This window comes from Dicentrarchus labrax, unplaced genomic scaffold (assembly GCF_905237075.1).
Source record: "Dicentrarchus labrax unplaced genomic scaffold, dlabrax2021, whole genome shotgun sequence".
Classification (NCBI taxonomy): Eukaryota; Metazoa; Chordata; class Actinopteri; family Moronidae; genus Dicentrarchus; species Dicentrarchus labrax.
This window is the reverse complement of record NW_026136709.1, coordinates 694,912-722,640: the sequence shown is the minus strand read 5'-3', so window position 1 is coordinate 722,640 and position 27,729 is coordinate 694,912. Positions and strand designations below refer to the sequence as shown.

General features: G+C 39.5%; 1 protein-coding gene across 3 annotated transcripts; it reads right to left on the bottom strand.

Annotated features, from left to right (window-relative positions):
- Nucleotides 1–301: 301 nt before the first annotated feature.
- Nucleotides 302–26,938, bottom strand: abcd3a (ATP-binding cassette, sub-family D (ALD), member 3a). 3 transcript variants are annotated; one of them, XM_051410236.1, is made up of 23 exons: nt 26,744–26,938; nt 24,087–24,123; nt 23,880–23,978; nt 22,802–22,890; nt 21,665–21,734; nt 17,640–17,737; nt 14,855–14,978; nt 13,628–13,684; nt 12,547–12,689; nt 12,391–12,460; nt 11,803–11,872; nt 10,928–11,025; nt 10,212–10,303; nt 9,443–9,534; nt 9,285–9,357; nt 9,120–9,183; nt 8,873–8,950; nt 8,695–8,760; nt 7,044–7,133; nt 6,835–6,954; nt 5,967–6,071; nt 5,015–5,071; nt 302–3,733 (listed from the first exon to the last, which is right to left on the bottom strand). In XM_051410236.1, exons 1-23 carry the CDS (start codon nt 26,851–26,853, stop codon nt 3,656–3,658), a joined length of 1,980 nt encoding a protein of 659 aa, XP_051266196.1. In that variant the 5' UTR covers nt 26,854–26,938; the 3' UTR covers nt 302–3,655. The 3 variants fall into 3 exon arrangements, with proteins under 3 accessions (XP_051266196.1, XP_051266194.1, XP_051266197.1); XM_051410234.1 differs by lacking the exon at nt 21,665–21,734 and adding an exon at nt 18,950–19,019; XM_051410237.1 differs by lacking the exon at nt 21,665–21,734 and adding an exon at nt 18,950–19,019 and having other exon boundaries at nt 24,087–24,120.
- Nucleotides 26,939–27,729: the final 791 nt, after the last annotated feature.

The following is a 27,729-nucleotide window of genomic DNA, read 5'->3' as shown; positions in this document are numbered from 1 at the left end:
AAACTGAGACCCAAAGAAGACAAAATAAAATTAAACTAATGTCAGCCTGAACAGTGACTAAACATTAAGCTGTAGTTCTGACACTAATATTACTGATGAGATGAGGCCAATTTAATTACCAATAATATATACTGGCTTTGTGTGAAGTCACAGCAGAGCAACCTTTGACATAAAATGTAATCCATTAGGGAGGCCTTGTCTTGATTACAAAATTTCAAATCGATCATTGACTCAGTTCTCTCACTCCCTCTCTCTCTCACTCACACTCTCACTCACACACAAACAGATCTCTGTGTGAACATTTATTTCTTCTACAGTTTATTTTTTTTAATGCTGAGTGAGATCATAACATTATTATTATACATATAAAACCATGGGTATTGCTGAGGCTCCTTTACAGTTTCACAATAAAGTTACAGTGTATTAGAGAGACAGAGCAGAGAGGTATTGAGGGGCTGGGGAAGGATCTGCATATTCATGTACCAGTGATCGACTGACAGACACCATCATTGCACATCCAGTCCTCTGCTTCATGGAGCTTGCGTAAAATCACTTTACATAATTATCAACAATTTTGAATCCCGCCACCAACAAACTATATCAAATTTTAACAGAATTTCATTAAAGAGATGGTTAATAATGAGGTAAGAATAAAAGGAAAAATGTCTAGTAATAATAATAATAATAATAATTCTTCGCTGTTCAGTATGGAAATAACATCTTCAAATGTCAGGTAACATTATCCACTGTAAAACTAGATAAGTTGACTTAACTCAAAAATTAAAACTAACTTAATTTTCTAAGTTAAAAAAAAACATTCTTAATCAATAGCTTTAGTAATTTTAAGTGACACTGACCAAATTTTGTAATTTTTATTTGTACAGTGAAAACAAAATACCTAGTAATAAGTACTTAATCAGGAATGTTTCTGTAACCGAAAAAACCAAGTCAGTGTCACTTAAAATAACTAGCAAAAGCTGCTTCATCAACAATCTTTTTTAACTTCCAGAATTGAGTGTGTTAAAATGTTCGATGTAAATCTGTTTCAACAAATGTTTTGAGTTGAAATCATTTATTGAATTACAGGGCCAAAGGAACAGAAGTTGAATGCCGCTGAGCAGCTTTGGAATATTACACATGGATGGACAACAAGCATAACGTTGTACCAAATGCCAACTGGGTTCCCTTAACGTGTTTGTTTCATGAGCTACAGCTTAACTTAAAAAGCAGCAACTCTAAACTGATGCTTTCTAGCTATATTGATTCATCACTATGAATTATGTTCAATCATTAGTCAGTCCATGACTGCTTAAAGGCAGGTCAGATGATAGAGAGGCACTAAAAAATTCATTCACAAGTTACAAAAAAAATTCATTTAGGGGGGTGTTTTGAATCTCCTGCTGCCTTCTGACTGACTGCAGACCCTGCTGTATCTTTATTATGGAACAAGGTTATGTAAGACTAGATGGGGCAACATGGGTATTATGATAGCTTCCTACTTTTGTGTAGGCTCTGCCATTTGGTTCCCACAAAAGTCAAAATTTCCACAACAGTAGGGATGCAGCGATTGGGAATACCGATGTTTTTGTAGTTATTCATTCTCAGTTTTGTGCCAGGGAAATAGAAAAAAATAACAAAGATAAGCATGTCTGCCTTGTTGCGGCTCAGATCTATTCATCCAAGATGTGAGACAGAGCTGAACAGTCGCTCACTGTCCGTGCTGCTGCATGAAGCACACCCACGTGTGTGTGCAATTTCCGCCATTGCTGGAAAAACGCAAATATCAAAATTTTGGAAATATGCAACACAAAATTTAACCACCGCAAAATTGATCCGATACAACAGATAAATATTGGCCACTATACCAGGAACCAACGCTCGGCCAATATATAATCAGTGCATCCCAATGGTGCCAATTCACAAAATGTATCTTAAAATGTATTAAGTTGAACTATGCGAAATTTGCACCCTGGGAGAATCCCCTGATCGCAGACGACATTATTGAAATGAACTGTTTTTATTTCAAAATGTCAAAAACTATTTCAATGCTGGTGTGACTTGGCCTCAAGTCCACAGCACCGTTGCAGCTACGCCAGATGCAGGACTGTCTACTTCAAATCACACAAACATTTTAGGCAATTGTAAAATGTGTTACATCAGGAATGTTCAAAATACAGAATTACTGAAGCTGAGTGCTGGCAGTAGTGGCAGAGGTCTACCTAGCAACAGTCAGTGTCCCTACACCTGCACTGTTGTAACACATAGGATCCAAGGCTAAGTCGTGTTTTTGTCTTGGGACACAAACCTCTTTCTGGGGAGTTCATTATTACAACACTCTTGTGACTGTGACTGATGTGTTCCTGTGATAAGTAGGTACGATGATTATGGATTAGGACAACCGTTGCATTGCAAGCACTTCATTACCTTCATATCAAACAGCTGGCTCTAAAAAAGTGAATTCTGTTCCAGTGTGCACTGTTTGTCCTGTAACTACAGAGGAGCTGTGATCACAGAAGAAGAAGAGGCAAGTAGGCCTACATGTTTTAGATATAATTTAGATAATTATGTTGTAATCATCGGTGCTGTGCTACTTTGCAATTTCTGCAAATCTGACCAATCATTAGTTTCCCATGAGTATCACCAATCCTAGCAGTCCCCTGCGCAAACTGCCATACGTCACCAAACCCACTTCCTTGTTTCTACCTGTGAAGATGCAAACGTGCAACAAGAACGTCTCATATTTAGCAACACATATTAAGGCTAAAGACCATGCGAGGCAATTCCCTGATGTTCTGCATGAGAGGGGAGTGAAACTGTTGTTGTGGGACACAAACATAAGTCATTAATTGAAAAACACCTTTCTACCATAAAAAACTCCCAGAAAATAAAGACGTTAGTGGTAACTTTAGTGCAGTAATGTATAAATCACAAAAGGATAGAGCCAAGCTTGTCTGCTGGCATGAAAATCTGTGTGTGTCCATTCTGTTGCCTTTTCAGTGAAATCAGGCATTTTAGGCTTCAACAATCCCATAAAAGCCTGCGAAATCTTGAAGGGACTGGATATTAACTTAATACCTTAAGAGTTTCTTTTAGTAACAGACTCCACAAAATAAGGCAAAGCTTACCGTTTTACTGTATTACTATTGTTATTTTAAGATATCAATCAGCCTTGGCTGCTGTCAGCGTCTGCAAGCTGTGGAGAGTTTAACTTCAATGAGAACCTACAAGGCAGCCACTACATGGATACTTCAGTATTATTCTGTGCAGGACAAAGTTTACTGTGGGAAATGATGCCTCAAAGACCACTGTGGTATCTAGTTTTTCTCTACAGGCTAACCTCTGTCAATGAGCTATGATTGCAGATTATTAAAACTGTACAGTATACTTCCACCTTCACTCAACCTCTCTCCAAAGTGTAAAACCCAACCTAGAAGTTGGCAATATAAATTCCAAGTTTTTTATAATCAGACTGAACAGGTTTATGATTAGACGCGTGCTGCTTTAAATAACAGGAAACAAAGAAAACAAGTTGAGAGTTACAAATGATTAAAAACATTATTTTCTAGTTTTAGCTATGACTTCTGTCTTGAGTGCAAAGAATGAATGGACTGGTTTTTATCGGAGCTGTGCATTTGTGGCTAACGCCAGCAGTGAGTTATGAGCCAAACTCCACAGTTTCCTCTGTGATGGGCTTGAACTCGTAGTTTCCTCTCCCGTCCATGTGGAGATAATACTTCATGACAGAGACAAAAACATAAAAAATAGTCAGTAAGAAAGAAAGAAGGCATCTGAACTGCAAAGTAGGTGAAACAGACAAATGGAGATTTACTGATGAAGTCCCACCCCTTTTTGCTCTGTGCTCCAATAACACTTGAGCAAGCCTTGGTCAGAGCCTTAGTCAACTTTCTTCTTTCCTGTACGTAGACATACTATACTCATCCATGTTGAAGCATTACATCGTAAGTTAGCCAATGTCAACAAAACGTGAGCTAACTAGCGAATGATTGATGTAAACGGGCTAGCTAGTTAGCTTTTTGCTAACATTACCTAGCTAACGTAAGATGTGACAATATACACAGATCAGCCATAAAATTATGAGCACTGACATTTGGTTATCATGGCTGTCAGTGGGTGGGATATATTAGGCAGCAAGTGAATATTTTGTCTTCAGAGTTGATGTGTTAGAAGCAAGAAAAATGGGCAGTGTGAGGATTTGAGCGACTTTGACAAGGGCCACATTGTGATGGCTAGACGAAAACTGCAGCTCTTGTGGGGTGTTCCCGGTCTGCAGTGGTCATGGGCCCCCATGGTTCATTGATGCATGTGGCAAGCGAAAGTTGGCCCATCTTCAGTACAGGAAAGGACGAAGTTGACCGAGGTTCTGACCAAGGCTTGCTCAACTGTTATTGGAGCACAGAGTTTGGGGGGACTTAGGGAGGATCAGTTATACCATACAGTCAAATGCTTAGTCACAGTGTCCATATAGTGTGTCTAGTGCAAGAAGAATAAAAAATAAAAAAAACTTTATAAGAAAAAATAAAATATACAGAACCATTAAGAGTGGTTTAGGCGACCACGCTAGCAGTTGGTAATGGTGCAGAGGCAGACAAATGGTCAGAAATGAGAATGAAGACACAGTCCTGCTATCTACAAAATGTTCCATCACGTTTCTCCTTTCTGTTATAGATAGGGCTTCACTATGGTTCAAATGAATTGAGTGTCTCAAAGCCTGTCCCCACAAACCTTTCCAATGTTGGGATTCTGTAACTTTCTGAAACAGACCCTGAATTGAATTCAGGCTGACGGATGTGTCATTTTGACTCAAGACTAGGTCTGTAAAATCTTGTAGCTCCTCATGCCATTGTCCTGTGTTGTTCTGTGTACAACAGGCAAAACTACACTTTACACTAAGAGCAAAATCTGCTCAAAGAAGGAAACTTTTGTGAGTGAAAGAACAGTTGAGGTGGCTGTGGATTTCATTTGAAATAGAAATCAAATGACATTCAGTATTTACCTTGTGGTGCTTCCACAGAGATTTTCTGTGGGACACTGTGAACAAGGTGATGCCCACCTGTGGAACAAAGAAAACACAAGTAGTGCTAGACTCCAGATTCCAGTTCAACATGGTCAAAAACCTATTGACACTGTGCCACTGCAATATTAATTAGTTATCACCGTACAATCATCATAAAATAAGACTGGTAAACAGTGACATTGATTGTGTACCACCAAATTGTCCTGTGCATTTGATGAACTGATGATGGGTGAGGCCTAAACTCAAGAGGAAAGTCTTTTATTTGTTACATTACTTGCTGTGTTTGCACTATTTCATGGTATTTGCCTAGAATTGCTTACCCCACCTTTTAAAGAACCAGTGTGAAGAATTTAATGGCATCTAGGCAAGTAGGCAGATAGCAGATTGCAACTAATTGAATACCCCTCGCATCTATGTTTGACAACCTGGGAAGGATGTACAGAAAAATACAAAAGGTCCTATCTTCTACAGCCTATGTTTAGTTTGTCAGTTATGGGCTACTGTAGAAACATGGCGGACCTGCTCAATCTGTAGATAAAAACAGTTTATTCCAAGGTAATGAAAACACAACGATTCTTATTTTCAGGTGAATATGCACTCATGAAAACACACCTATGAATATTATATTCCATTTCTGCAAATATATCCTCCTAAATGTTACACACTGGACATTTAAATCTTCTTCTGTTTGAAGTTTTGTTTCATAGTATTAACTGTAGCTGCCAGAAGCATTCTGCTTTGGTCAATCTGTTGGCTTCACTGAACGGGAGCCCGTCCTCGTGCAACAGCAAGTAACAACACAAGTAGGTAATACGTTACCTGCTTGCAGTTAACGTGTCAGCCATCTCTTCCTGCTCAATGACTAAGATGGTGTGTTTAGGAGACCAGATGTAAACCTTGTTTTATGAGACGTGATGTATTTGTGTCGTACCGTCTTGCAGTGGCTGTAGATGTAATCCTCCACATCGACACTCACTGCACTGGTGCACTCGTCCAGAATGGCAAACTGGGGCTTGTGATAGAACAGTCTGGCCATCTACATACAGAGACACAGATAGACACGCGCATAATGATTCATCCGACATTGATAACTTCAGAATCATTACCAATTTTAAAGTGGCAAAACATTTAAATGTGTGAAGCCTAACCCAGTGGTCAGCAACTTTAACTATCAAAAAATAATAATAATAGTCTGGAGCCACAAAATAATATTTAAAACAAATCTGTCTATTAAATTATTTATTTCCTCTGAGACTTTTTATTCTTGGATTTGGAATCCATAGCTTGCCTTACGAGGTAGAATCACTAGTAGTAATAACACTAGTAGCCACAGCTATTAAGGTTTGGAAAAATATATTAGAAAAAGGTGCCAGGTCAGGATGAAATGTTTCATTTTAGTTGACGAAAAATTGACCGTTAAAACTTACTACTGTGTATTGTGGCATAATGACTTTTGACCACCAGCTTAAATGATGGTCCAAAGTGTTCTTGTTCATGTTCAAAAGCTGCCCACTTTGACTGGAACAGGTCTTCTGATTGACCAACCACAGCCTGTTACTGTGACACAATACAGTGGTCTCATAATGACAATCCCCCACGTCTTAAGACATGAGGGTTAATTAAATCACCAACACAACTGTAGCTGCAGATGTGAGTATGAGCTGGCCCCTACCACTCAGAGCAAGATAATCAGTTTAGAAAATGGATGGATGGTTTCTCTTGCATTTCTAATCATGAAGATTAATCAGTGTGTTGTGTTTCTTGCATAGACTGTTGACACGGAGTGAGTGAGTCCTTACAGCCATCCTTTGCTTCTCTCCTCCACTGAGCACGTCCATCCAGTCCTGGACTGAGTCCCAGCTGCCCTCCCTGTCTAGGATGTGACCCAGTTGAACATTGTCCAAGTATTCCTTTAAGACCTGGACGCAAGATACGGTAAGACAAGATAAGGTATATAACACACAAAGACAATGTAGGTGAAAGTGTGTAGGAGTGTTTTGTGTCTCACCTGATCAGAGATGCCTTTCCTCCTCTGTTCGTCGTAGGTGTCGGGGTAAATGACCTGGTCCCTCAGAGAACCCAGAGTCATGTAGGGTCTCTGGACAAACAACAGGGTTTCATGAAATCCTACAATCAAAAATCTGTGTTTCTTCTTGTCCCTACAGTGTGATGTTTGAATGATGTACAGTGCATATGGAAAGTATTCACAGCGCTTCACTTTTTCCACATTTCATTATGTTACAGCCTTATTCCAAAATGGATTCAATTCATTTTTTTCCTCAAAATTCTAATTGTACATAAGTATTCACAGCCTTTGCGATCAAGCTCAAAATTGAGCTCAGGTGCATTCTGTTTCCACTGATCATCCTTGAGATGATTCTGCAGCTTAATTGGAGTCCACCTGTGGTAAATTCAGTTGACTGGACATGATTTGGAAAGGCACACACCTGTCTATATAAGGTCCAACAGTTAACAGTGCATGTCAGACCACAAAACAAGCATGAAATCGAAGGAATTGTCTGTAGACCTCCGAGACAGGATTGTCTTGAGGCACAGATCTGCTGCTTTAAAGGTCCCAATGAGCACAGTGGCCTCCATCATCCGTAAATGGAAGAAGTTTGGAACCACCAGGACTCTTCCTAGAGCTGGCCGCCCCTCTAAACTGAGTGATCGGGGGAGAAGGGCTTTAGTTAGGGAGGTCACCAATAATCCGATGGTCACCCTGACAGAGCTCCAGGGTTCCTCTGTGGAGAGAGGAGAACCTTCCAGTAGGACGACCATCGCTGCAGCACTCCACCAATCAGGCCTATATGGTTGAGTGGCAAGACAGAAGCCACTCCTCAGTAAAAGGCACATTGCAGCCCGCCTGGAGTTTGCCAAAAGGCACCTGAAAGACTCTCAGACCATGAGAAACAAAATTCTCTGGTCTGATAAGACAAAGATCGAACTCTTTGGTGTGAATACCAAGTGTTATGTTTGGAGGACACCAGGCACCGCTTATCACCTGGCCAATACCATCCATACCATCCCTACAGTGAAGCATGGTGGTGGCAGCATCATGCTGTGGGGATGTTTTTCAGCGGCAGGAACTGGGAGACTACGACGCTCTCCATCCAACCTGATGGAGCTCGAGAGGTTCTGTGAAGAGGAATGTGCGAAACTAGCCGAAGATAGGTGTGTAAAATTGAGTAAAGGCTGTGAATACTTATGTACAAGTGTTTTCTTCATTTTTTTATTTTTAATAAATTGGCAAAAATCTCAAACTTTTTTTTAAATTGTCATACGTCCTAATAAATGTCTGAAAGGGATCTTTAACATAGTGGTAGTAGTGGTTTTTAGTTTTATTATGTTTGGAGTCGTTTAACAGAATTGTGATAGATACTACCCCTAAGCATTCACTACGTATAGATATTGCAGTCTAACATACGGTGTATATACTCTAACTTCCAGTGGAGTTTACGGTTCAAAATGTAGTTACTGCGATCTTGTTTGTTATCTATGAGTAAATGTTCTCTCCCAGTATAGATATCTGTCACAATTTTGACTCCTGCCTTGAACAAATTTGGCTTTGTCGGGCTATAGATGCCGCTAAAAGCTAGCATGGGAACATAGCTGCCACTGTGGTGGAACAGAAAACATGGCCTACAGAGGATTTTTACCTGTGGAACGTAGAAAAGTTTCCCTCTCTCAGGTTTTGTTAGGTGTCCACCAAACAGAGGCCACAGCTTAAAAAAAACAAAACGTGTATAATTGCTTTACATACCAAAAAAAAAAACATATCAAACACATGCACATTATTTTGGATCGTAAACCACTGTAAACTGGGAGGGTCCTAACCTCTCCGAGCGCTCTGAACAGAGAGCTCTTTCCACAGCCATTTGGTCCACACACAAGAACGTTGGTGCCAGACCTCACCTTCAGGAATATAATATGAGAAACACTTGTATGCAACTCATAATCATTCGTATGCCCACATAGTAAAATAAATAAATACATAAAATTCAACTTGATTTTCCAAACAAATAAATTCCAATCAGTTCAGTCGATCACAGTTAGATATGCTAATGAAAGATGAGAGCTTTACCTCAAATGTGAGGTCTCTGATCAAGATGTCTCCATTAGGTGTTGCTAGTGGGGTATGCTCGAATCTGCCAAATAAATAAAATGTTGCTTTAAAGCAGAGCTCATGAAAAGAAAGACAAAAAAATATAAATAAAATGTATAGTGCAGTGCAGAATAAAATACATACTTAATGATGTTATCTTTTTTGATGATTTGACCACTTCCAGGCACTAGTACGAGTTTCTCTGCAGTGTCTGATTCTGAGGTGAATAGAATAAATCAGAAACAAGATAAGCTGCACAGTTCCACTTATCTGAGATGAGAATGCTAATGAGTCGTGTGTACCCTTCTCCTGCTGGGAGACCATAGTGCGTTCATATTTTCCAGCATTCAGCTCCTTCAGGACTTTTATGAGTTCAGTGATACGAGCTGTGAATCTGTGGGCGACATACACATGAATAAAAAAATCAGACACACATTTGAACAGATTCTAGCCCTGCCTTTTTTGGAAGGGAGTATATTATTTTATTGTTCCAAATGTACACTGCAGGCCAAAGTGACCCAAATCTGTGCTTTTTACTCATATGTGACTCAGATCCATGACAGTGTGAACAGCACAAACCACATAGAATCTATTCTATTCTGTTTTGGGAGATTTTAATATGTGGTCCAAATCAGATACAGGTCAGATTTTTTGTAATGTCGTAAATGGATGGACCTGTATTTGTTTTCGCCTTTCTAGTCTACCAACCACTCAGCACTTTTATACTACGTGCCACATTTGCCCTTTCACACACATTCACTCAGTGATGGCAAAGTCCATCGAACAGAAACTAACTCATTCATACACATTCACACACCGATGACACCTGAACAGTCATATCAGAATACATAAGTTAATAATGTGAATTGGATATTTGCAGAGCTGTAACAATTAACATAAGGAAGTGACCCATGAAAAAGCTTCATAGAGAGGTAAAGTAAAGTTATTTAACTGATTACTCCTACAGTATTAACAGATCACTGAAAAACGGCAGGACATTCAGACTCTGGACATATCTATGAGCTAAGACTTTTTGAAATTACTTTTTTAGTAATATCCCTTAACACTTACCCTGCAAGGCGGGTCATCTCGCGGCCAGCCAGTACAATCCTGCCCAGAGCCTGGGACATTCTCAGGAGCATTCTCCCACTCTGGTAATAGTCCTACAGGCCACAGAGATCCAATCAGTTAAAGCTCACAGCCCCAAAACATTATTGCAAACAAGTTATTAAGTTTTATGTTTTCTACCAGAGAGCCACTGGTGTTTCTTTATTTTAAAGATTTTTTTATTTTAATGTTTATTACAGTCAAAATTACCTTAATGCTACAGACAAATGTAATGGTAAATGGACCTGTACTTGTATAGCGCCTTTCTAGTCTTCCGACACCTCAAAGCGCTTTTACACTGCGTGCCACATTCACCCTTTCACACACATTCACTCAGCAGAAACTAATGCATTCATACACATTCATACACGGCATCAGGAGCAATTCGGGGTTCAGTATCTTGCTCAAAGATACTTCGACATGTGGCACCGGGAGCCAGGGATCGAACCAACAACCTTCCGATTAGAGGACGACCACTCTGCCTCTGAGCCACAGCCGCCCATGTAATGTGATTACAGTTTCTTTGTAAAGCGTTACCCCAACACTGGCCTCCAATAACCACAAAGCAGCAGAATCTATCTTACTTGGATGGACAATATTCTGTGTGTGTGTGTGTGTGTGTGTGTGTGTGTGTGTGTGTGTGTCTGGGTGCAAGTGTGTGTATGTGAGCTTTCTTTGACCTCCAGCAGCTCAGAGTGTGAGCTGTGCAGGTGTCGCGGGTCCGACTGGTTTAGGAATGGCCGGCTAACCACCAGGTAGCCAACCACAGTGGCCACGTCTGCAGAGGAACAGCATGTGGACACACGAGGAACAGAAAATAAACACACACATATTCATTAATATGGTTCACACAAACATTCTACTGCTTGTATTTAAACAAATTCTACACAATTCTTTAGAGACAAGGATGTTGTCCCCCATCACTTTTATTTATTGCTATTGCTTATAGAGCACCTTCCTCTCTTGATTAAAACAGTTGTGTACCAAGAGTCTATAAACTCTAGAGCTATGTTCTATATGTAGTTGAGTTGTGTACTTAATTTGGGTCATCATTTTATTCAGGTAACACTGCATTTCACATGCATAAGTCAGCATTATGGTTTTATCCAGTCTGAAGCCACATTGTTACCATCCACTGTTTAGATCTTGGTGCTTTTAAACTCTAGATTTGAACCAGATGAAGGATTTTAGTCATCGGACGTCTGGATCTTAAGTTATCAGAGAAACAAGCTGAGCTAACGTTAGCAGCAGCTCGGCTCAACAGCGTGATTTTTAAAGAGGAACTGCTTTGTTCAGTGTTTTCAGCGGTTATAATCAGTGGATCGGTTTGTTTTGGAGAAGAGGAGACCTTCACAACATACTTTGTCTTTTTTTATTGTTTTGATGTCAGAGACCTCTGTACGTTTAATATCAGAAATTACATACCAGTAATAGTTGACTATAAATTACTGGGAAGGGAAGTGATGTTTTTTTTCTTACCACTTACACTCAATACAGCAAGGCAAATATAAGGGAGAACCTAAATATTGTGAATTAAAGTAATTTATGTACTTACACTTGGCAATTATGCTGTCCACAAATCCCATGGAGAAGCGAAAGAATATGAAGTTATGCAAGTGGTCCACCTGAAGACGAAATAAATATGTTTACATTCTGAACACACAGTGACTTGTAACAGTGACTTGCACAAAAACTTGTTTCCCTGTGTAGAATAGAAGAATTTGGGCAACCCTTCCAAAAATATCAGCTCCCATTAAAAAGTTGGTGTTTCTCTGTACCACGCTTTTCTTTCTCTTTCCTGTTGCAGCTGGTGTAGCCAGATCTACTGTTACACATTTTTATTTCTACTAGGTAACCTGTTTTCAGCTGTTTTCAGTAAATGTTTCAGAGGTAGGGGGTGTTAACAGTGACCTGCTTACCTGACTGATTACCAATGACAACACAGCACTGCTGTTGCAGGAATATTTAGAGAGTAACTTCATTGATAATCTTGTTTTTGCTCACCCCCAGGGGTTCAACTTCTCACCTTGCTATTGTGATATACAGATGTACTCACACACAACATCACTACTGGGTGTGGTTACAGCTGCAACAAAACACATTACTACACTACTAACACTACTAAACCCACTACGTTACCCACCAGCTTTTTGAATGTGGCATGAATGGTCTGTTTTTCTCTCATGTTCCCATTGTAGAAGGCAATCTCCTCACTGAAGAGAAAGAAAAGAAGATCAGTGCAGTGTTGTAGGAAACAGCTGTACAGTAACAGGGTTTGAGCTGTTGCTGGTGTGCTAACCTGTTGGTGATGAGGCGAGAGTTGACAAAGCGGTACTCCCCCTCGTAGCGCTGCTCGGTGACTGTCATCTTGCCTATGGGCCTCCTTAGTCTGGTCAGGAACAGACCTGAGATCAGCAGGTAGGCCATCATGATGCCTGGGCCCTGGGTAGGGGAGGGGAGATGGAGACAATGGAGTCACTGTTTAGCACTCAGACCCTAGGATGTGTGTGGTAAAGACGATGGGGACCTACGTACATTATATTTCTCTCCTCTTCACAGCTAGTTTAAAGTTGGGATGCACTGATTGGGATATCCTGGGTTGATACGGATGTTTAAAATAACAATTTGACTGATGGCCAATCTTTTGTTGTGCCAGGAAAACAAAAATCTACAAAGATAGGCAACTCTGCCTTGTTGAAGCCCAGTCCATTTATCTTCAAAGACGTGTGGGGTTAGCCAACACAACACTTGTTTTAAGTCTGGAACATGGGACTTTCAAGAGCATTTCATTCTTCAATCTGAGGGATCTCAAAGCAGAGTAACAGGAAATAAGGGGGTGGATAAGTTGTTCAACTATGTGTATGTCCCCTGTAACATGGTTTATTATGCGGGTGAAGCTACTGCCCAAAACAGGCTGGCTCCAGAAGTGAGACAATCTCCATAAGGCCCCATATTTGTCCAACTTTACAGCAGAAACATGTTTAAAGTCTGGCACAAAAAACGGTTTTAGTCTCTTAAACTAATTTCCCTGTTTAGGACAACTGTATGGGGTGTGAATTTGTATATAACTATAATCACAAAATTTACCTGTACAGTAGACCGGGTATGCCATTAAAAAAATCTAAATAAGTTGTTTGAATTGTATTGTGCAGAGTACTTAACTCACTGTACACATTGGTCATTGTGTACTTGGGCAGATGACGCAGCCACAGAAACCATGAATTGGTTGTGCATTTATGATACAGTATATGTAAAACCCTTGTAAAAATATGAAAATTGTGTATCGTCATGTCTTAGTTTGGTTCCTATTTAAGTAGACATGGTATATATTTAATGTATTTGCATAGGCTGAAAAAACATGCAGAAGATAACCTGCTTACCTGAGCACCAATGGCACTTGTCAGCTTGAAGATGTACAGACCAATATCCAACAGAGGCTAGAGAACAGACAGAGGACAGAAAGATTTACAAATAATATATTATATCGTAATATCGAGTAGCACCTGGACCCAGCAGAACACAGGAACTTAAATCATCACGATGAATGGGCTATATATACACTAATCAGCCATAACATTATGACCACTGACTGGTGAAGTGAATAACACTAATTATCTGTCCTCAAGTTGATGTGTTAGAAGCAGGAAAAATGGGCAGCATGAGGATTTGAGCAACTTTGACAAAGGCCACATTGTGATGGCTAGACGACTGGGTCAGAGCATCTCCAAACCTGCAGCTCTTGTGGGGTGATCCCGGTCTGCAGTGGTCAGTACCTATCAAAAGTGTTCCAAGGAAGGAAAAGCGGTGAACCAGAGACAGGGTCATGGGCAGCCAAGGCTCTTTGATGCATGTGAGGACTGAAGGCTGTCCTGTGCGGTCCAATCCAACAATGCTGGTTCTCATATAAAAGGTGTATGAACACACAGTGCATTGTAGTTTGTTGTGTATTGGGCTGCATAACATTATGACCACCAGGGTGCCCAGGTGGTAATAATGTTATGGCTGATTGGTGTAGTCTATCGTTTCTGGCACTCCAAAATCATTTGGGGAAATCTGGTTTCAGATTTGGAGTTGCTGGGTAGACCTAGTACAATGTACCTGCAGCAGGACAGTGTGGGCAATGGCCCCATGTAACCTCTTACTCAAATGAGTTTGTGTACATAACCAGGGTCCAAATATAACACAGCTCGACTGCACTGTGTGAGTGAAATTTGTCATGGATAAAGGTCATTCTAATATTTAAAATAAAAACATCTCGGGTATATAGAGATTTTGTATCTGTCCTTTCTCAAACTGCACCTCTGCTGGCCCTCTACAGGGGGGCTATGAGGCTGTGATACGTGGCAGGAGTGTGTCATAAATTCAATTCAATTTTATTTGTATAGCGCCAATTCATAACAGAAGTTATCTCAGGACACTTTTCAAATAGAGCAGGTCTAGACCGAACTCTTTATAGAATATATATAAAAATAAGGGTTCTCTGTCTGGCTTGAGTAGTGATGAGACTTGCACAGCACTCCAACCTAAAAATCCTAAATTTCTCATTCCCTCTGTATACTAGAAGATTGTAGAATGTTAGTTAGCTGAGAGCCAATAAGATTTGGTACCTTGCTGAGGTTGGAGTAAAGGTCCACTACACTGTTGCAGAACTTCTCCACATCCTGTGTCAGTAGCTGGTCTGGATTGGCTATGCGGTTATCCAGGTTTCCCATTTTGTAGTAGGTGAAACCTCTGAAGAACAAGAAAAAAAGAGTGAAGACTCAAAGAAGCCAGGAAACACAGAGAACACATGAATCTATATGTTACTGAACAGAGATAAAACCAGATAATCGATCAATTCCCAGTAGGTCAAAAACATCGTAAATGGTAAAAGGACTGTACTAATATAGCGCCTTTCAGATGAGGTCAAGCTTTCTTCGAGTGACTTGTTCCCCTTGTTCCCACACGCAGAATAGCTCATTATGTTGCAATTTACTGCTAAATTGTATTGGACTATGAAACTTGAGGGTTTGAGCCCTGGCTTGCAATCTGGGGTTTCTTTTTCCTTTAAATCATGACCTATAATGTTACATCACTAGGGTCATCAATGTTCAGTGGTAAATAATTGATACGGTGCAACTAAAGCACAATAGGGGTGCACTAATCACTCATAAGTCTGAATATATCAAAACGTTATACACCCCTGGTGTTTGGCCCTGTTTTGCCACTGCATTGAAACCATAGATGTCCATAGTGAGCACTGGGACTAACACAGTAAACCTCAATGATTATGATTTAACCCCAGCATGGATATGGTTTCTTTAAGAAATACTAGTGGTACAGAATGGATTAAAACAGTCCTCTGGAATCAAGTAAGCAAATAAGCAGATCAACTGCTATTGGCGCAAAAGCAGTTGAGCAACCCTCAGTCAGAACTTCAGTCAACTTTCTCCTTTCCTGTACTTCTGCTATGGGCTAGGCTTGTCTATGTTGTAAAGACAACCACATTTTGAAGATGGTTATAAGATAAAAATGACATATTGGAAAACTTAAGCTAACTAGCTTGACAGATTGATGTAAACTGACTAGCTGGTTAGTGTTTTATGTATGTATGGATGTTGCTTTTATCTTTTAACCATCTTCAAAATGTAGAGCATAGAGCAAAAAAGGGCAGGAGTTATGAAGGATCCACTGAGCATTATGGCAATAGTTAAGGAAAGGCTTCTGTATAATCTACAAGGATGGTTTCAATTAGGTACACACTGTAGTCAACATACTTTTTAGGCAACATTGATCAGTTTTGATTGTGATAGTAACATTTAACATTTTCTGATGCTAAACTCTAAATTCTTGTACTTGCAGATGGCATTACCTTGGCCTCTAGCACCACTGTCAGGAATCTTGGAGTTATATTTGATCAGGACATGGAATTTAACTCCCACATAAAGCAAACCTCTAGGACTGCCTTCTTTCATCTACGTAATATTAAAAATTAGACACATACTATCACAGACAGATTCAGAAAAACTAATCCATGCATTTGTTACTTCTAGGCTTGATTACTGCAACTCTTTATTATCAGGCTGCCCCAATAAGTCCATTAAAACGCTCTAATTAATTCAGAACGCTGCAGCACGAGTACTGACAGGAACTAGAAAAAGAGATCACATCTCTCCTGTACTAGCTTCTCTGCACTGGCTGCCTGTAAAATGTACAGTAGAATTTAAAATCCTCCTTCTCACCTACAAAGCTCTTCATGGTCAGGCCCCTTCATATCTGAAAGAGCTCATAGTACCCTATTACCCCACTAGAACACTACGTTCTCTGAATGCTGGGCTACTTGTGGTTCCTATAGTCTCTAAAAGTAGAACAGGAGCCAGAGCCTTCAGTTACCAAGCTCCTCTCCTGTGGAACCAGCTTCCAGTTGTGGTTCGGGAGGCAGACACCCTCTCCACATTCAAGAGTAGGCTTAAGACATTCCTCTTTGATAAAGCTTATAGTTAGGGTTGGCTCAGGTGAGACTCTCCCTCTCTCTCTCTCTCTCTCTCTCTCTCTCTCTCTAAAGGCAGTTTTTCCTTGCCCCCGTCGCCAAGTGCTTGCTCATGGTGGTACTGTTGGGTCTCTGTAAATAATGTTATAAGCAGTTTGGTCTAACCCTGCTCTATTTGAAAAGTGTCCTGAGATAACTTCTGTTATGAATTGCCGCTATACAAATAAAACTGAATTGAACTGAATTAATTAACGTCCTGTTGATGTTTTACGCTGTGCACTGTTGGCTTCTCTTGATGCCTTTTCTTGGAGGTCAGCCTACTTTTTTTTTTATGGGCGGCTGTGGCTCAGAGGTAGAGCGGGTCATCCACTAACGGAAGGCTGGCGGTTCGATCCCTGGTTCTTGTTGCATGTCAAAGTGTCCTTGAGCTGAACCCCAAGTTGCTTGTATGAGGGTGTATGAATGATTAGTTTCCGTTCTGGTGAGCAGTTGGCACCTTGCATGGCAGCCACTGCCATCAGTGTGAATGGGGTGAGTGTGGCATGTAGTGTACAGCGCATTGAGTGGTTGAAAGACTAGAAAGGCGATATATAAGTACAGTCCATTTACTATTTATCAGTGGGCACCAGGTCTTGCTGCAACTAACAATTTCTTTGGTTTTCAAAAGAATCTCTTCATTATTCAACAAAAATTAATAATTATTAAAATGCCCATTACAATTTCCCAAGGCACAAGGTTATGTCTTTAAACTGCTCATTTGGTCCAAACAAACAATTTCCTGAAACTGAAAAAAGCCGAAAACTGTTACATTTGCTGGAACCTGTAACAAGACAATGTTAGGTACTTTTGTTTGATAAAGGATGTAAACAATTAAATGATAATTAAAAAGTCCCATATGACAGGGAAGCAGCTTTAGTACTTACTGCAGGTACTGGTCGTACAAGTTCTTCGTGAGCCTCTCGCGGAACCTCAGCTTCAGCTCGTTTAGACCCAACTTCAGGAAGTTGTTCACCAAGGCTATCTGGAATGACCCAGTCACACATAACATACATGTATCTATCTCGCACTATGAGAGCTTTGCTTCAGTATAAGTGACATGGTTTTAGAATCCCTATAGTATTCATGCTTATTGTTTTTCTGAATTAGAAGTATAGTATACAGAAAACATGCAAAGCAGAATATTTAGAGTTTCTGAGAGCAATGCAATCTAAAAAATTAAAGGACCAGTGGGTAGGATTCAGTGGCATCTAGCAGTGAAGTTGCAGACTGCAACCAACTGAACACAACTCAGCCTTCCAAGAGTGTAGGAGAAACTCGCGGAAAACGTGAAAGGCCCTATGTACAGCCAGTGTTTGGTTTGTCCATTCTGGGCTACTGTAGAAACATGGTAGTCAATATGGCAGACTCCGTAGTCTGTAGTCTCTGTACATAAATCGTCTCATTTTAAGGTAACGAGATGCAAGAATGTGATTATTAAACTAATGAAAACATACCTATGAATATTGTATTCCATTTCTGACAATAGATCTTCCTAAATGTTACACACTGGACCTTTAAAGAATTAGGCTGGAGATAATCTGTTTTCTTTTTGTCAACAAAACAACAGTGAATGTATCTACTAACAAGTATTGTGCGAGTATTCAAAGCCTGATTTATCGTCTTCCTCTGTACCATAGAGCTCCATTGTTGTCTAAAAACTATTAAAAAGAAAACATCAGTGAGCCGCACTGTTTCACTGGGTGATATGTTCCTTCATTACCATATACACAAACACTGTGGTTTATCTTTACTCAATCCCACATACACCGTAATGCTGCCACAAATACTCACTAGAGCAAAGAATTACAGTGGTCAGTTGTTTCTGTAAAGTACTGAGCTTTAAAAATCATGGAATTTGTTGACATTAAAAAACAGAATATTGCCAGCCTTATCATTTAACATTGAGGCATACAAAAGTACATTGAAGCAAGAGTGATAAGAATGATCATGCTAAAGGTTAGTTTTTTGCAAGTGCATGAAATGATTCAATGAAATTAGTAACTACACAGTAGAAGTAAGAAATGTCAGTGTTTTTCATATCAGGTCTCCTCTGTACACTTTACAGAAAACTATGTGCAGTAACATTAACTGACACTGAACTATAAATGTGTTACATAATAATATATAGCATATAGCAATTAAAATCACACAGGAGTGTGACAAAAAGAAAAAGTTAACAAATGAAAACACTTACAACTGGCATGAATTTGATAAAGCTGAACAAGAAGGTCTTGAATTCTTTTGTCGAGCGACCAATAATTGCACTGCAAACCACAACATGCATACAGATGAGCAAACATTGCCAAGAGAATCAGAGGAACAAATACTGAGGTTGAGGATTTTCCTGTGGAAACAATGCAGCTTTGTTACACTGCTAAAAATCCAAAACGACTTCTGCTTGTACTTGGAGTGTGAATTATTTTACTTACTGAAACAGAGAGTAACAGTGGAGAACTGACATAGATGAACACACAATACCATTCAATTTATGTATTTCCATGTTACTTTTATCGTGCACTATGACTTTTGGGAAAAATGTTTGATGGTTGTGGAATCTGTAAATAATGTTATAATTCAATTCAATTCAATTCAATTCGGGGGGATTTCCCATGGTGCACTGAGCTCCGTTGCTGTTGTCGTCATCATCATCTTCTTCATGTTCATCATCATCAGTCACTACTATTAGTGTAGTTGTTGCTACTGTTGTTGCTTTGCGTCTGTCTGTCTGTCTGTCTGTCTGTCTGTCTGTCTGTCTGTCTGTCTGTCTGTCTGTCTGTCTGTCTGTCTGTCTGTCTGTCTGTCTGTCTGTCTGTCTGTCTGTCTGTCTGTCTGTCTGTCTCTCTCTCTCTCTCTCTCTCTCTCTCTCTCTCTCTCTCTCTCTCTCTCTCTCTCTCTCTCTCTCACTCTCTCTCTCTCTCACTCACTCACTCACTCACTCACTCACTCACTCACTCACTCACTCACCCCAACTGGTCGAGGCAGACGACCACCCAGTCTGTTATGAATTGGCGCTATACAAATAAAACTGAATTGAATTGAATCGAATCACACACTAGTGCACCTTCCTGTTATGCCTTACAAATACTGTCAAATCTGACACAACAAGCAGGGACCAGGCCTTTACTTAAGACATGGTATTATTAGACACACGTCTTTAATTTAATTTCAGGTGGTTTAAATGTATATTTGCCTGTTATGCTGTGTTGAAATAAATGAACTCAGTCTCCTAGCTGGTCATTCAGAATAATTAAGGCTTTTTTGTTTCCTTTTCTGCATTTAACAAGATGAATATATATACAATTAAACTGTTTTTATTAATATCATAAATGTGCGACAAAAGGTCAACTATAGGCTTTAACTAGGGACTGCTACTTGACTAGGAAAATATTTAGTCAGGAACAGCCCTAGCTGGTTCCAACACCTTTATTGTGAAACTACTGAACGAAGTGGTGAGTTCCTTAAGTGCAGGTTTAACACAGAGAGAGAAACTGCAATTCATTTATGTTAAAAATTATTCAAAAATAACATGAGAATTTCCAGAATCATTTATATTAGGTGCTTTACTTATACTTCACATTTACAATATGAGGGGATGTGACTGTCTCGGGACAGGATGATCCTGGACCTGCATAAAGACCCTGACAGCCGAGTGAGAGAATTTTCCTAGTTCCTAGTTAACTGGTAGCCCTGATGATGATGATGATGATGTTGATGTTGATGATGATGATGATGATGATATAGTTAAAAGAATATGAATTTAAATCAACTTTGTCTTAGTTATATATCTTATTTTAGGGTGTATTCAGACTCACTACAGGGACATTGTATATTTGAAGTAAAAAAGTAAAAAGGGATGGAGAAGATCAAACAGACTATTTAAATATTTACAAGTTCAAATAAACTATAACTTATAGGAACACCCTACTCCAGGAGATACGGAGAAAAAGAGAGAGATGGTCAAACGTGCCCCACAGGCTACATCTACTGACTGCCTGTTTGCAAAAGAGCTGTGGAGTGCAACTAGTCAGAGCACCAAATACAAATAAAGTTGCTAAGAGGGTCTGGAAAGTTGCAAAACATAGAGAAAATGGCAGTCAGCAAGGCAAGTTAAAGTGCTGAAAATATGAAAAATATGGCTTAAATATGTTTTGTTGCTCTGCTGTCTGCTTTTCCAAACTGGGGGCTAAAATAAAAAAAAATTCTAGGACAACACAGGACTTTATTTCCAGGACACCTGGCAATTTTGATCAATGTCCCAGTGTTTCCCTGACAAAATAAAACTAGATTTTTTTTAGCTTTTCCAAGCTGTTGCATATGCATGCATAATTGCATAATTAATCAATTAAATAATTATATTGTTATCAATATTGTATATTCATATTCTTTATTAAATGTGTTAAGGGTTGCAGTATTTATTAAAGGTTTTGGCTTTGAACTGATGAATCAACAGACAGTGACTTGTGAACTGGACTTGGACGGCTGAAAAGGTCTATGTAATGGACAGAAGTGTTCCTCTCATTAATAAACTATATATATATAATAACTTATTTTTGAATTGCTCTGAATTGTTTCATTATTTAATTAGATACAAGAAACAAGTTCATTCCTGAATGGGTTGCTCACTGACGTCAGCAGAACTTTCATTGTTACAGAAATATACATTTCAGTGAAATCACAAACACATTAATTGAATGGAAGTCCATGTGAAAATGTATGCCAACAATATTAATTTGACCACCTGATAAAACCCACAGGTCGGTGTTATGGCTCGGAAGAAAACGTAGGCCTCAGACAGTAAGTGATGAAAAAGCACAACACAACACTATTACAAAGCAAAATGTTAAAACCACAGTTAGTGGTTTAAAGCTTGGTTTTTCACTTCTATGAGAACCATATGCTGGACAGTTACCCCTGGTATGACTGATATGTAGGAATAAAAGTGCCTCTTGAATAGAGAGATGTCTCTGCTTATAATACCACTGTGGAGAATCAAAACAAACATCAGTTTTTGCAAAGAATCAAACAGCAATGCATGATGGAACACCCCACCCATTTTCATTACAATCTTACATGAGAAAAGAGCATCATTTGTCTGTCAGCTGCATTGGCTTCAACATTTTTAAAGGTCTGATACTGACTTTAACCCTGCAGAAGCAGAAAGCCAAGACCAATTAGGGCCGTCACTTTTGAATTCAAACTCGTTTGAATACAGTTCATTTTAGCAATACAAATGTCTTTCTGTAGCTACATTCCATGAACACTGTGTTCTCCATTTTTTCCTTTAATGCTAAGCAGCAGCACAGTGCCACAATTTTTTTTGGACAGTTTTCACTGAGGCTACTTTACTGCCACAAAAATGTCTCCAGTGCCATATCACCAATATAACAAAAAAATAGGGATGTCATGAAAAAGCCATCATCACGTGTGTTCACCTGATTTTACCTGGTCCGTGTTTGTAAAATAATCATGTGTACGCATCTTCACATAATACCAGAGAACGTGTCTCTCTGTTTCTCTGCAGAGTGACTGTCAGTACAGACCGTAGATAGTGGGAGGGGGAGAGCGATGGGGGGACTGTGCACTAGTTAATTTATCGCGAGTGGCGTTGTTCTCTTGGAAGGATACATTTCTCTGACCTGCTTATCCAATATAAACTCATCTATAAGGTAATCTGGCTTGTTCTTACAGATGTTACGGTTAAATATAAAGTTGGTAAAGCTGCTTTTTTTATGGCCTGGAATGACTAGACAATCCGCATTAGATGTGCTGTTGCTATGAAAACTGTTGGTAATGGGCTCTCTTTAGTAAAGTCATTCTTTTAATGTCACAGAAAAAAAAAAAAGTATCTCTATTATATCAATTTGGAGGCACAAAAACACAAAAAACAGAATACACCTGCATACAGCCCACTGGTTCACTGTCAGTCAGTTGCAGATTTATTCAGTGTGGACTAATAGGGTCGTCGTGGCTGCTGCATGGTAATGCCCCGAGTATACGTTTAAAGTCATCTTTCAATAATAATCAAAGTGTGAAGCCAGACTCTGACCTTTCAATCATGGTACCGTTCTGGATCATCCACACGTCACAGTAGGTCCTGGCCACCAACATGCTGGCAATAAAGATAAGGTACCCAGTCTGTGGGGAAGCACAAAGAATAGTTAGTAGAGCCTGTAAAACATTGCGGATCATAAAGTCGTTTATCATCATGCCCTTCACTCTGCTCATATCTACTCAACTGATCGGATAAGACTGAATGGGACCAGAGGAGCCATGTGGCTGTGACCTTGGCTTATATAGCTGATGTATCTGTGTCAAAGGGCTCTGCTGTGCGCTGCTATTCCACAAGTTAAAAACCTAACCTTCAGTATGGTGTTGGGCAATATACAGGATGAACTGGTTTTAATTTCCTATATGAATTGTCCATATGCCTCTCTATGGCGTCCTTATGCTGCCATATAGTTGAAAAAACTGGAAAACTAGTGACTAAATATCCAGGATGTGTGGAAACCTGACAACAAGGCTGTAAAGGCAGACTAGTGAGTAGATAAGGGAGTTTTTTTTGTAAAAGATTCAAAATTCACAATTGGGCTATTTACTGACATATTATTTATGTTGTAGAACAAAACGACAGTTAACCACAGATATTATTTCAGGCATTTAATCAAAAACCCATGGCCTTTGAGGAGAGGGAACTGGAGGTGCTAAAATGCTAACTCAGTTGTTGGTTTTAGGACTTATTCCTGCAAATATTGGATAGCATCTTCATTTTAAGCTGTGCAAACTATTGACGTGTCCACACACAGCCGGTTGTCTGTCTCATGTGTGTCTGACAGAACATTTACACATATATAAATCAGTCTGTCTACACCGGCCACTTAAAGACTTGAGTTACTCATGCTATGTGCATTTAAACGCAACCCCAAACGTATTTTTACACTACGGGGAGGTAAACAACGTATTTCACTTAGTCAGCTGGGATATACGTATGCTGTCAGAGTGTAAAAACAACACTGACCCAGGATCTCTCCAGTCTGTTTAACTTTCCTACACCAAACAATTGGGTTTGAGGAACTGACGACTGCTGAAATAAACAGAAATGGCCTAACAGCAGTTTGATGTCATACCTCCATGCAGAAAAATCGAGGAACCATGATGCGCAAAATCTGCAGGATTCGGTGGAAGAAAACCTTGTCCACTGATGCACGGTCTTTCTTGCCATCTTTCTGTATGAAGAGATATAACAAAGGTAGGCTGTGATCCAACTACAAATATGACTTTAAGACTGTTTAAAGACTTTATAAATTCCAGACACACAAACATGAAAGACTGACCTCAGCATTATGCACTAGATCTGACCCTCCTTTTCTACTGCAAAGAAAGAGTAATGAGATCAGACAAATATAGTAACATTACAGACGTTGTGCTGTGAAGAAGTTCATACACCAGATTAGAGGATTGCATTGGGATTGGGATCAATACATGAATACCCTTTAATATCTTTGCTTGTATTGGAATAATTCAGCCAATGTTGCGAAAGGCGTCTGTGTGTCACTAGTCCTATTGTTCATCCTAATCCAATGAGCCAGAGGGATCAGATTGATAAGGTTTTATTTTTATTATTATTTATATATTTATATTATTATTAATATTTCCACTTTAGTAGCTTTTAGTTTAGTTTTAGTTTTTTTTTGTTTTAGTCAAGTTACATTTTCTGCTCATATTTTGGACTCCATGTCCTACTTGAACAACAAATAGTGTATATACTTTAAGTTATTTTTATCCATATATTCTTATATCTTCTATTAATAATAATATTAGCAATATTTTTACTGTGATATTCTTTGTTTTCTGTTTTTGGCTGCTTTGCCCTATTGCTGCTGTGTCAAAATGAATTTCTCCTAAGGTGGATTAATAAAGGAATTATCTTATCTTATCTTATCTTATCTTACTATTATTATCACTACAGATACTATTATTACTATAATCACTGCTCATTGTCCCCCATCGTTGTTGTCGTTATCATCTTCTTCATGTTCATCATCATCAGTCACTACTATTAGTGTAGTTGTTGCTACTGTTGTTGCTGTCTGTCTGTCTGTCTTTTATCTGTCTCTCTCTCTCTCTCTCTCTCTCTCTCTCTCTCTCTCTCTCACCCCAACTGGTCGAGACAGACGACCACCCACCTAGAGCCGAAGGATCTGTCCTAGGTTTCTGCCTTTTAACAGGCAGTTTTTCCTTGCCCCCGTCACCAAGGTCTTGCTCATGGTGGTACTGTTGGGTCTCTGTAAATAATGTTATAAAGAGTTCGGTCTAGACCTGCTCTATTTGAAAAGTGTCCTGAGATAACTTCTGTTATGAATTGGTGCTATACAAATAAAATTGAATTGAATATGTCAGTCAGTGGACTATTTCAGTGAAGAAGTGTCAGTCCTTTAGTGGAGAGTTGCTTCAATACTCTCAGCTCTGTCTGCAGCACATGCAGCCTTACCAGAGTACACAGCTGAGCAGACTGTGCAGAGTCAAGCGGTGTCTTCATGGTAAGTTGCTGACTAGTTTGTGAAATACATTTCTGGAGAGTTGATAAACAAGGACCCATCATTTTCCTCTTTCAATATAACTAATAAACCTATCCCTGGCTCATGTGGTCTGATCCAACAGACAAGCTACTGTAGCTCAAACTGCTGAAACAGTTAATGCTGGTTCTGATAGAAAGGGGTCAGAACACACAGTGCAGAGCAGTTAGTTACGTATGGGGCTGTATAACATTCTGACCACCAGGGTGCCCAGGTGGTCATGGCTGATCGGTGTATATTGAATGGTAAATGGACTGTACCTATAAAGCGCCTATCTAGTCCCATCTAGACCACTCAATGCGCTGTACACTACATGCCACAGTCACAAATCCGCATTAAATTCACCTTTAATGGTCAGTGTTAAAAAACATCTGCTGGTATAACTATGCTACTGTTTAAGCTAGGTTGGGACATTGATACGGTTTAGTTCCACAAACATCGACTCTCATTATGATACTGTAGTGAAGGGACTTAACGTCCAGTTAAGCATTCATACAGGCACACAGGTTTAACTCAGAAGCCACCTGTAACACTTGATCCATCTCATACCTGTGGCAGTATGAAGCTTCCAACCTTCCACTCATTTAGAAATTAGTGAGGTTTGGAAGTGATATTACTTCTCCAACTATATCCCTGTGCATCATAGTTAACACATTTGTTATTATTTAATGTGTCTATGCTCTCCCAGCTCCAGACACATTTCCTGAGGATTTTAAAATGGACTCTCCAGACGCATATTTGTGTTCTTGTACTTTATGTAATGTCAAAAGAGAGGCACACAGATTGTGAATGAATATAAAAAATGAAATAAATGAAATAATTAAACAATTGCTTTTTTTAACATATGTAAAATCTTAAAATTTCCCCTGTGCTATGTGCATTGTAACTGGACATATTCAATGTTATTACTGCCGGATCTAAGAGTGGATTATAAAGATTGTGAACGGTGGAGTGTCATTCCTAAAGATAAGAAAATATACATTTCAACCAGCAATTTTTTTAAATGTTTTTCTGGAATTTTGCGTGTCTATTGTGCCCAAGTGAGATACTAGGTTTTTGGAACTATGTCAGCGATTAAAGAACTATGACAACCGTGGACAGCTCAAAACAGAGACATGACAAATAAGTTATTACCAACTTATCCAAAGTTGCACACATCGGCCATTCGGTTGTGTATGAAGCGACTGTTAAGGTGTTTTTGGAGCACAAAGACAATCGTTGTTTGTACTTCGATGAGAAAGCAGGTTGGAATAAGAATCCAGGACCCAGCAGCAGGTCGCTGTCACCTATCTGGATGGGAAGCTAACAGCTAGCAGCTGCTGTTAGCCTCCTGACAGCCGTCACAAAAACAACTGAAAGCCGAGTTTTATACACTTCAAAGCGAACCTGAACAATGTCCACTGCCGCCTACTTACCCGTCCTGTTTGGACCTCCGTCTTCTGTTCTTCAGCAAGTATAAGACTAACAAAATACCGCCTGCTATGGAGGAGTTCTTCGCTGTCACATATTTACTGAAGGACGCCATGTTTCTGACACAACGACCGGCTTGGTTTGCTCGAGTTTGCTTCAGTTCAACAGCGGCATTCTGGGAGTCTCACGCCATTTCTTCTTCTCCTTCTTTTTCTTCAGAATAGACCAGGTCTGCCCCTAGTGGACAGATGCGGTACTCTTCAGTTTGACATGAGCTCAATGATGTCCAGTTCCTCCCTGTAAACCGACTGGGAGCTCAATGTCCTGTTATACAGCTTCTAATAATGAACACTGCAGTTTTGTTAGAATGTAGAAAGACTGCAAGTAATATTTTAATTGTATCAATTACTCTTCCATCTTCCATCATATATTAAAATATCCTCAGTAGGCAATTTGTTCATATGTAGTTTAGAGCTGGGGTATTCAATTAAAATTTAAAACAGGTTCAGTTCAAAATTGTGTTGTGTGACTCATCTCTTGTACTACTGTATACTTTTATCATTTGACTGGTTATCATTTTCTCACTGCTCTCAATTCCTCTTATCTGGTCAAGATGCCTCAGCTGGCTCTCCTGTTTTAGTTTGAATGGGTTTTTGGCTTTATGAATGAAACTGAATAGAAAATGTGTGGTTTGGATTACAGAGCAATCCAATGAGACTTTGAAAATAATCCGTCCAGCCAGATCAGCGGGACAAGCCCACCACGGTGGGAGCTGTCAACCCAAGAGAAGAGGAAGAAAGCTGAGATAGGAGCCATGCTGTCCCATCTGGGACTTAAGGCTGCTCCTGGCTAATGTCTGGTCTAGACTCAATGGAGCTCAATGGGAAATCAAAGATTCTTTGTTTACATCCAGCATATTTGAATAATGGAGGGTTGTGTCACATTTCATTACATTACATTACTGTACATTACATATGACATCACATCTTAT